This window comes from Lolium rigidum, chromosome 1, assembly GCF_022539505.1.
Source record: "Lolium rigidum isolate FL_2022 chromosome 1, APGP_CSIRO_Lrig_0.1, whole genome shotgun sequence".
NCBI lineage: Eukaryota > Viridiplantae > Streptophyta > Magnoliopsida > Poales > Poaceae > Lolium > Lolium rigidum.
The window spans coordinates 25,730,978-25,742,458 of NC_061508.1; the positions used below are offsets into that span (position 1 = coordinate 25,730,978).

General features: G+C 45.6%; 1 protein-coding gene across 1 annotated transcript; it reads right to left on the reverse strand.

Annotated features, from left to right (window-relative positions):
• Positions 1-5,807: 5,807 nt before the first annotated feature.
• On the reverse strand, positions 5,808-9,956 carry LOC124705709 (probable cinnamyl alcohol dehydrogenase 8D). The gene is made up of 4 exons (XM_047237418.1): positions 9,874-9,956; positions 9,672-9,785; positions 9,566-9,575; positions 5,808-6,698 (listed from the first exon to the last, which is right to left on the reverse strand). The coding sequence occupies exons 1-4, from the start codon at positions 9,954-9,956 to the stop codon at positions 5,808-5,810; spliced, it is 1,098 nt and encodes a 365-aa protein (XP_047093374.1).
• Between the last annotated feature and the right edge of the window lie 1,525 nt (positions 9,957-11,481).

Genomic DNA, 11,481 nt, shown 5'->3' on the forward strand with positions numbered 1-11,481 from the left:
CCACCTACCTCTTTGGTTGCGATGGTGAAAACCCTATCCCCAATCCCCTTCCCATGCTTGAGCCCCTCGCTTCCTCCTTCCCACCCCTCGCAGCCGCCAACCACGTCCTGCAGCGGCAGCAGCAGGTTGAGCGCCCGACGCGGCGGCGCCAGTAGGTTGACCGCCCGACGCGGCGGCGCCAGCAGGATGAGCGCCCGACGCGGCAGTGGCAGCACGACGGAGCAGGAACGGCCGGCTTCAACGCGACGTTGCATGACGAGCTTCCAGAGCAGCACGGGATGGCTGCGTTGGCGGGCGGTGGCGTGGAGGTGAGCGGCGGACGGAGCCGGACGGGGCGGTCGTGGTGGTCGGTGGTAGAGGAGGCACTGCAGGAGCGCGTCCGGCGGGAGGGTGGCTACACGGAGGGTGGTGGTGGCGCGCCAGTGGAGTCCCCAGCGCGGCGCGCTACCTCAAAAAATTCGTCTACCGGCGCTGGGGCTCTAGATTTCCGGCTGGAGGACAGGAGGACGCGGAGAAACAGCCATTCATGGAGACAGAGGGCTCCATAGGCCCGCTCACGCTGGTCACGCAGAACACATCGACGCGTCGACATCGAAAGTGAGATAAACCTCGAGCTCCAGCTGCAGCAGCTCATCTCCAAGGTAATCGGGCTTCACCCTTCCTTACCGTGCTCGCACTACTTTCTAAACGCAAGGTCACCTTAGGCCATGGATGCTTGGACCAAATCAGCATGCTGGGCAGCGACCTGTATCTATTGGTGACTGCAGCAGCAAGGGCAGTCGATGGTGTGCTCTGGAGAAGTAGCATTGTAGACGCAACCAAAATCCGCTTGTCATCAGCTCACACCCCTGATGCGCACCATCTGCTTGAAGAAATGGCCAAACGATCTTGCTGTAGCCTTTTACGTCACTCTTATTTATTCCTTTATCCTGCCTAAGTTATAACATTATTGCTTGCCAACAATGATGAGCTGATGCTAATATGCCAAACATTTTGTGTATCTAGGTAGGTGGCTTTGAGCGCATAGAATCTGTGTTGATGTATTTAGCAAAGGCCTGTCATACATATTCAGCCAAGGTATTTTACCTATCCTTTTTCGATTATTCTATAGCATGTATACTTGTGGTGGTTGATTACCCCCGTTAGAGCAACGACTATGCGGGTAGAGGAAGTTAGAAACAACCACCTTTGAGCAGAATGTTGCATCCGTCATAACAGTTTTGTGCAGGCTTCGAATGTGTGTTCTCTTTTGTTGCACCTTTCTATGGCCTCTATACATGTATGTCTGCGATGGTAATGGTTAACATCACTGAAAATTTTAGCAAAAGAGCATTCTCCTATTTCTGTGTTCAATTAGCTGAATATTTGTTCCATTTTACATTTAATTGAGCTGCATAACTCGCTATGGCGCACTTGTATATGCTCATCATCAGGTTCCATTAGGCCCTTTCTGTGCCACTCAACAATTTTATAGAGTGCATCCAAGACCATTTAAATGCAGGCCTTTAGATGGTCACAAGTTATTTGAGTATTCTTCTTCGTGCAACTGCAGGGTCTATAAATTTAGGCCTCCCCCATGATTAGTTCAGGTTATTAGAAGTCAGAACTGTCATTTTTGAGTGATGGAGACTTATGCAGGATTTACGTTACAGTAAACCTACATAAAACAATAGTATTTACTTTTCTTTTGTTGATGTTCTCCGTTTTCCTTCATTTTGTTGATATTTATTCCATTTTGGTAGATGCAAGCATGTCATAGTGGTTTACTAATAATTATTACTTAATTGTGAGAAGATGCATCTTTTTGTTGCTGGTTGAATCAATGAAGTGGAGTAGAATAACACGGGAGCAGAGCACCGGAGGGGGTGGATAATCTGAGAGGTGATTGTAGATATTTGGAGGGTAAAAAATACAGCTCTCATAGTGGTAATTCCTTCAATGTGTCCATTTGTATTCGATTTTGATTGCAACAATCATGTCATAGTTACTAATCATCATTGCTTAATTGTGAGAAGATGTATCTTTTTGCTGCATGGCAAATCAATGTGGAGTGGAGTACAATAACACTGCAGCAAAGCAATGGAGGGTCAAAGGAGTTGCTCAACCCACTATGATTCTTCTTTTCGATGTACTGGAAGGCTAGGGCGATGCGGCAGGTCCGCTGACGATGCCATCCTCTACTGCAAGTAGTCCACTATAAGTGCGCGCCCACTGGTTGGTTACTGCTAATTATTTGTTTCTTCACACTTGATAGTTTGACACACCATGTCAGAATCTTATCTTTAGGTACTCCCTCCGGTCCGGTATTCTGGCTTACTAGAAATTGCAGCGCGACCAAGGCACGAAACTACTGGCTCCTCATCTTGTACCTATCCACCAATCAGCTGGTTGTTTCAATTTTTTAGTCAAGGCTGGGTATTAAGATGGGCAACGAACACGCATCTCCGGTTGGTTTGCATGCGCAGGAAACAGGGAAAAAAAGCATGGTTTCCTTTTCACATGCATGAGACGGTTTCACACAGCCTAAAGAGAAGGAGAGAGAGCGCCATGCGGTATGGCTAGGAGTAATTATAGAAGGCCATTAATTAGGTAATTAAATAAAAGTGAGCCTTATTCTTTAGGTATTTTGGAACAAATAGATTTTCATTAGGAGCCCAGAATACCGGAGTATAAAATTAGCATTTAAATGCGGCTGCACAATTACTTTATTTTCGTTTATCTCTACATTGCCAAGTGTTATAATGAGTAGTGCTGCACAATAGAATCAAAGTTGATGATCTGTATGTACTTAAGTGGAACTTACATGATGTTTATGTGATGATATTGTAGGATTATTCAGTTTATTCTTCAGATATACAATGACAGTTTTTCTTCAATAGTTAATTTATCATTTGGATTGCATGTAGACATTGACATCATTCTTTTTCATTCATGCTTCCATCTTTGCTACAGATCATTTTACTATTGTTTTGGCAGTTCGGGTTGTTTCTTAGATCTTTCCCAATTAGACATAATATGCAGTCACCGCTTCTTTGTTGTTACTCAAGCTTTGTATACGATTTGAGTCGCACATTATCCTATGATTTTAGTTGTGTGCTAAAGACTGGATTTCATTTTTGTTATCTATCCCCATGATCTAGGGCCATGTGCACGCATCTGATGTTCAATTGCAAACATCATCTCATGTTTGTTGTTTCTTGGATAATGATCTATGAGCAAGCCGGGTTATCTAAGTTTCATCATTGGGAATCCATCTCTATGCATTTCTCCTGTTCGATCAAATTTCCTTGGTAATGATTGTTAATACCTTATGACACCAACAAGAGTAGGATAAAACCCTTACTCCACTTTCTGTAGTGCCTTCGATTTGGAAACTTTGGATTTCTTTATGGACTAGGTTTTGCATAATTCATGTAGTCTGGTTGTGAAGTCTCAAAATTTTGTATGTAAATTCTAAACCGAATTCTCTGTTGAAGTTTAGTGAAAAACTATCTAACTCAATTAACTGGTGACTTTGATCTGCCTCATGTTATTTCATTTTATTTCCGCACACTGAGATGCAATATAGTTTTAATGGTCTAAAGAAGGAAGTAATTGTTTGAACGAGGGAGTAACATTTTGATAGCAACTGAAGCTTCTTGAACACTTGAGGCAGTGAATCAGCCTATCTATCATTAACTTGCTCCAGAAATATCTTTAGAAGTGGAAGCTGGGATGGTGTCCCGTGCAAGGATGGGGGAAAATAGAAGGGGTAAAATGTGACACATGATTTGCTTAACATGGTACGATGTAGCATAACTTCTTAAATGTTTTAAAGTAGCTCACAAGTCATATCCAAACAGGAAGAGAAACGACCTTTTTGTCAACACTTGCCTAAATTCTAAACAAAAGTAGAAACTCAAAGCCTAATTAATTTAATTATCTCTTCCATTACATGGACCCGAGAATGCCAATATTAGCACGAATCGTATGGAAATGTAACTCGATATTCAAACAACTATTCAGAGTTCCTAGAGCTCCTTGCACGGCTTGTTGGAAAACCCGTGTTGTACACGGTAGAAAAGGGAGGAGTGCTACACAGTTTAAGAGCGATCAGGTCCTAGGGTGAATGGAGGTTTTATTTAACTCTGCAGCTGAGAATGGTCTGGTCTTGGGAAAGTTGTCTCTTCCAGGTTTGAATGTCTGGCCGGACACCATCAAAGTGTGCTCTATTATGCGTTTTCCGAATATTCACCAGACTTTTTATTTGTCTTTTTACTACTGGATCAAATATTGACTGTATATTTGGATATATTATTTTAGATTTGACACTGTGGTGTCTCATTAAAAAGGCGGAATATTTTTCTGTGGGAAGCGATGTTTTCATTGACAATAGGGCGTCTGTATTGACTGTCAATCTTAAGATCAGCCAGATTAGTTTCTTGAACTCAGTTTCTCAGAGGTGCTCATAAGATTACAATGTGTTCATAGGGGCGACTGTGTGGGCGTTACCGTGTTTCAAAAAAAAAAAACAATTTACATAGCATATCGTTCTCCCGTGGCAACGCACGGGCAAATGTCCTAGTTCTAACTTTAACGAAACCTGATTTCTCTTTCCTCCGAATTTTTTTTTATTCTTGAGGTCCAAAGATCTCGGTGGATTCACACCGCAATGGATCTCAGTTCTGAAATGTCGTCCAAAAGGTTAAATCGATATTTTGCCTATGGGAGAAACATCAGGTGCGATGCGGGAGGTCTACCCGGTTCTAGTTGAACCGGTGGCAGGGATCTGGTCCTTTGAAGGACCGGTTCCCCTCCATCTTTACGCTCGTGGTTAAACCCGAGTGCTCGATCGCTCGTGCGATGGCCCCTTGGGTGTGGGGAGTTGGTGGTGTGACGGGATCTACTGCGAGAGATTAGGGTCTGCCAGCTTACGCCAGAGCTAGATTATATTACATGGATGCTAGAACCTTCGGGAAAGTTCCTTGTTGGTTCTCTCTGCAAGAAGCTTTGCTAGGGAACCCCTAGAAGGCACTTTATCGATTTATGGATGGTTTCTGTCCCTTTGAAGATCCGGGTGTTCCTCTGGTAACTTGTTCGGAAGCGTCTTTCGTCCAATGACAACATTCGTAACCGTCATGGTCCATCTTCGCGGAGATGCTCCTTGTGTGACGAGTGGGAGGACACAACTCATATCTTCTTTTTTTGCCCTTTGGCCAAGTTCATGTGGAGTGTTGTTCGAGAGCTACTTGGGCGTGCTTGGAATTCCACATGCACTGCCGGTGTGTTTAGATTTCTTGATAGGCAATCTAGCCAATAGAAACAGGTTATTTTGGTCTGTTGTGCTTCCCTCCTTTGGACTCTATGGAACATCCGAAATAAATTCACGATTGAAAGAAAATTCCCTTCCCAACCAGTTGATATTCTCTATAAACTATCCATGTATTTGTAGGTGTGGAGATTATGTGGTGTTGGACGTGACGATTTGCCGAATCCGGGTGCTTCATGCAGAGCAGCGAGAGAGCTAGTCATACGCGGTGTATCCTTTGTTTGTGAGTGTGTGTCGCCTGGTGTTGGGGGACCCAAGGCGTCTATCGTGTGTTGCTTGGACTAACAGTGGTCTCTTCAAGTGTTGAGTACTATCTTTTTGTATGTCGTTTGGTTTGTATGAACTCTGCCATGTTGTGACTTTATTAATTTAAAGCTGGACTCATCTTAAGTCTACCTTCTAAAAAAACTTTAACAAAACCCAAATGCTATTTTTTTTTACAGCAACCCAAATGCCAAGTAAATAAGAACAAAATGAATCGAAGACATACGCTAGAGGTTCACACACGAGATAACCGACGCGGCGGCTGGCTTCCGGCGACGTCGATGACGAAGCGGTACCTGACGTCGTTCCTCTGGAGCCGCTGGACGGCCGTGTTGACGTAGTCCATCTTGACGACCTCGACGTCGGCCGTGATGCCGTGCTTCCCCGCGAAGTCCAGCATGGCCTGGCAGTCCCTGATGCTGCCGACGAGGTTCCCGACGATGCCCTTCCCGCCCGGCACGATGGCATAGGCCGGCAGCTCCAGCGGCTCGCTAGGCCCGCCCACCAGCACTATCTGCCCCATCGGGCTCAGCACGTCCAGCAGCGGCACGATGGGGTGCCCCGCCGACACCGTGTCGATGATGCCGTCCATGGTGCCGGCCGCAGCCTTCATCTCCTCGGGGTCGCTGCTGAGCAGGAAGGCGTCGGCGCCGAGGCGGTCGAGCGCCTCTTGGCGCTTTGCGGGCGATGAGCTTATCACTGTGACGGTCATCCCAAACGCCTTCCCAAACTTGATGGCCAGGTGGCCGAGGCCGCCGAGGCCGACGACGCCGAGGTGCTTGCCGGGAGCGTTGAGCCCGTGCCGCATCATCGGGGTATACATCGTGACGCCGGCGCAGAGCAGAGGCGCCGCCCCGTCCATGGGCAGGGTGTCCGGCACGCGGAGGACGTAGTCCTGGTTGACGACGAGGACGTCAGAGAACCCACCGCGTGTGTTTTCGCCGTCGCGGCCCACGCCGTTGGAGGTGATCTCCAGCTTGGCGCAGTAGTTCTCGTAGCCTTTGCTGCAGCTGATGCGCGTTCGGCAGGAGCCGACGAAGTACCCCACGCCCACCGTCTCGCCGATCTTGAAGCCGTCGACGCCGCGGCCAATGTCGGTGACGACGCCGACGAGCCGTTTTGTTGTCTCAAGTCCAAAAGGATAAATAATAAAAACTAGGCGAGATACATATCGGAACGATGAATCATATAACGCCTAAAGTGTAGGTGGGGCATCTATCCGTAGACTATGCTGCCACCCATGTAGGGAAAAAGTATCCCTCGCCGTAGCCTCCAACCGTGTACAGACCTCCGTAAATAGCTGTCGGTTCTCCACTCGTTGTAGAGGTAACCATGAACGGAGAATACTTGTACATCTGTAGATGACCTGCAACAAAGAACAATTTTTGTCATTAAAGATCTTGTCATTTCTACATAGCCAAAACGCCCAGATAACTGCTAGCGCCCCCACCCTAAGAAGCAACTTAAACCTTGAATCTATACCATGAAGCCAATTGCCAAAGACATTGGCGACACTAGTCGGAGGATACAAGGTAGACGCTACTTGGATGACAGACCATATAGATCTCGCGAACGGCACTGGAAGAATAAGTGTTTGATTGTTTCGTCCTGATGACAAAAAACACACCGTGTACTTCCATGCCAATTCCGCTTAACAAGATTGTCTTTGGTGAGAATAACCCCACAACGAAGATACCATCCAAAAAATTTAATTTTTAATGGTATCTTCATCTTCCAAATCTTCTTATTGTTGTCAACTGGTAAGTCAGAAAGAAGGATCACATTGTAGAAAGATTTTACGGAAAAGGTACCATCTACATGAAGGTTCCATCTAAATTCGTCCGGTTCGAGTGATAAATGAATATCTCCGAGCCGTTGAATTAGGGTATTCCATGCCACAAGTCTTTGTCCAAGTAAAACCCGTCCGAACGTCACATTCGGAGGTGAGGTAGCCATTACGGTAGCAATGGTATCACCTTGGCGACGAGCAATCCTATACAGAGCGGGATACTGTTCACTTAAGGGTGTATTGTCTAGCCAAGCATCTTCCCGAACCGTATCTGTGCTCCATTCCTGATTGAGAAAGTACCATGGCGAAAGAATACATTTTTTGTCGCCATAAGACCAGCCCAGAAGTGAGAATCCCCAGGTTTCCAAACCACTTGGGATAATGTCTTCGAACCGATATACTTTCTCCGAAGAATAGTTTGCCAAGTCCCATCCTCTGTAAGTAGCTTAAACAACCATTTACCCAGAAGAGCTGAATTCTTGACCTCCGGGTCATGAACTCCAAGCCATCCTTGATCTTTGGGACTACAAACTATACTCCACTTAACCAGTCGATATTTCTTTTCTCGTTGTCCCCTTGCCAAAAGAATGCGGATCGATAGTAATCGAGTTTATGTAGAATTCCTTTCGGTAGGATGAAGAATGATAACATATACAGTACCATATTTGTGAGTACCGAATTAATGAGTACCAATCTTCCTCCCAGGGACAACAATTTACCCTTCCAACTACTAAGGCGTTTTTGTAATCTTTCTTCCACTAATTTCCATTCCGCGATTGTAAGTCTCCGATAATGAATCGGAATACCCAAATAATGAATAGGAAATTGGCCTTGCCTGCAACCAAACAACTCTGTATACAGAGCCGTATCGTTTTGGGCATCACCGAAACGAGAACAATTCGCTTTTATGGAAATTGATTTTCAATCCCGACAACTGCTCAAAAGCCGCCAAAATTAATTTCAGATTTTGAGCTTTTTCAAGATCATGATCCATAAACAGAATTGTATCGTCGGCATATTGAAGTATAGATAAACCACCATCAACCGGATGTGGAATCACTCCTTCAATCTGGCCATCAGCCTTGGCCCGCTCTATGAGTATAGCCAGCATATCCGCTACAATGTTAAACAACATCGGTGATAACGGATCCCCTTGGCGTAACCCTTTTCGTGTTTGGAAATAGTGGCCGGTGTCATCATTAACCCGGATTGCGACACTACCTCCATACACAAAATCATTTATTAGAGCGCGCCACTCTGGAGAAAAACCTTTCATCATGGGTGTCCGTCGTAGGAAAGACCACTTAACTTTATCATACGCCTTTTCAAAATCTAGTTTTAAAATAACCCCATGTAATTTCTTAGAATGCATCTCATGTACCGTCTCATGCAAGACCGCCACTCCATCAAGGATGTTCCTTCCTTGCATAAAGGCTGTCTCGTGATGGCTGGACAACATGATCCGCAACCGTATTAAGTCTAATGGTGGCCACTTTCGTGAAAATCTTGAAACTTACATTTAAGAGGCAAATAGGTCTATATTGTTGAATCCTTTCTGCCTCATTAACTTTCGGTAACAAGATTACTTCACCAAAATTTAGACGAAATAATTCTAGTTGTCCAATGTGTAGGTCACTCGAACAAATCTAGAAGGTCCGATTTAATCGTATCCCGGAAAGTTTGATAAAACTCCGCTTGGAAAACCATCGGGACCCGGTGCTTTGTTGCATTCCATTTGGAAAATTGCCTTCGAACCTCTTCCTCAGTATAAGGTGCGGTTAGTAGACCATTTTCTTCCATAGAAACTTGGGGTATATCGTCCGTTAAGTCCTCATTAAGAGAGAAGGTGCTTTCCTCCGGAGGACCAAACAGACCTTTATAATAATTAGTAATGTAAGATTTGAGTTGCTCATGGCCTTCAATCAACCCTTCATCTTGAAAAAGAGAATGAATACGTTTTTTCCGATGTCTCCCATTGGCTAAGCCATGGAAATATCGCGTATTTGAATCTCCTTCCAATATGAATTGAGCTTTGGAACGTTGATACCATTTGATTTCCTCCTCGCGAAGAAGACTCGCCATCTGCGCATTTGATTGATTTTTAAGTTCAATCTCTTGCGTAGACAACGGTCTAACCTCCGCAACAGCCTCAAGCTCATCAATTACATTTGATAAGCGAGCCTTCTCTTTTTTAAGGATCCGACGATCTCGTGCCTGCATGCGCGCAGTGACTGATGTATCATACTGGTTTGCATAGGTGCGCGCGGATCGACGGGTGCTTAATTGCTTATAAATTCGTCTACTACTCACCCGGGAACGACGGGGTACAGGGTGTTGCCCCAGTCGTTCTTGGCGATGTGGAGGTCGGTGTGGCAGATCCCGCAGAAGAGCACCTTGATGGTCACATCGTCGTCCTCCTGAACCCTATCGTGCATACGGGAATTCATCACTACTGTATGTACTATCAGGACTAGCTATTCTTTTATCGGGGAAAAAATATGATAATGCAGACCTTCTCGAGAAGCTGTACGGTGAGAGGTGGCCGGAGGTGTCTCTCGCGGCCCAGCCCAGCGCTGGCAACCCTTCTTTCTCCATGGGTGACTCAATTAAGTGTCCTGTGAGAGGTTCAATATCCGAGCGACTGCCTCCATGGCGACTTTGGCGATATGCCGGCGAATGGCGTGATGCCGATCTCCTCTCCCCGTCAATCTTCCGCCTCCTCTACTCCATGCCCCAGATCCGTTTTCTTGAAGCTTCTTCTCCTTCTCAATCCATCCCCAGGGTCTACTCATATCCCCAAGTTTAATCCCCTTTTCCTCTTTGTGATCCCCAAATCCTTTCTCTTTTCTCAATCCTAATCTTCCAATTCTCGTTTGACTTCTCCATCTTCTTCCTATCAAAATCCATCACCTTCAGCCAAGCCTCCTCCCAGATCGCCTCGAACCCTTGATCTACACCTCCAAGACCGGCGGGATTTCTCTGGTTTGTCTGATCCTTGACTCTGACCTGCGGCTCGGTGTTGATTGGGGACCTGTTTTGATTCAAGAAAGTGCCCCAACTATCAGCTTTTCCTTCCAGTCGAACTTCTAGAGGAGGTTACGGTGGTTCATTGGCTGGATTAAGGCATCGGTGGAAAGGACTATTCGAACAGGAGTTGAGGGAGATAAGGATGTGGAAGTGAGTGCAGACTGAGTGGTGGTGTGTCGTGGCCGACGCTGACGGCAACGGCGACAGGGCCGGCATGAAGGCCATAGGATGGAACTGCCAAGGCAAGGGAAGGGACCTCGGTAGCGCAAAGATGTGCTACCTTGCCAACCTCGTCTTCTCCACAAAGGCTCAGATCATCTTCATTTCCGAAATCAAATCCTCAAAGGTAAAATCTTCTGATTTAATTCAGCGCTTTGATATGCATGATAGTATTATTGTGCCTTCTCGGGGACGGTCGGGAGGCCTCTGGCTCATGTGGAATGCCGACCTCCGAGTCACTGTCTATGTAGAAAGTTTTCATGTTATCTTAGCGTTGGTGGTAAATATTGCCTCTGGTCAGGAGTTTGGTTTAATTTGCATCTATGGAGATCCCTATCACCGGCAAACAAACGAGATATGGGATCAGGTAGCCACTTTTGTGTATGATAATTTGGGTAAGCCTATGCTCGTATGGGAGACATGAATGAACTCTTGTATGATATGGACAAAAGCTCCCCTTATATAAATTATCACCGTTTGCATGCTTTTCGTTCCCTTGTAAAGCAATGTGGTTTCTTTGATCTAGGTTTTAGTGGTCCGGCCTATACGTGGACGAATAGACGATACTCCTCTAATCCTCTTTTTGAACGCCTAGATCGTGGTCTTGTAAATCCAGAATGGTGTGCCATCTATCCAAATACCAATGTTTTCAACTTGCCTATCATTTTAAGTGATCATGCTCCAATCTTAATTTCTACTGATGGCACCTATAGGAAACCTAAGCAAAGTTTCAAGTTTGAAAATTGGTGGCTCATGGAATCTGACTTTCATACCCATGCTAAATCTGTTTGGACAAACTCGGCCAATAGGCCTTTTATCGCTAGAACTAAAAACCTTGCAGGGCGCTTAAGACGTGGTGCAGGAAGAAGAAACC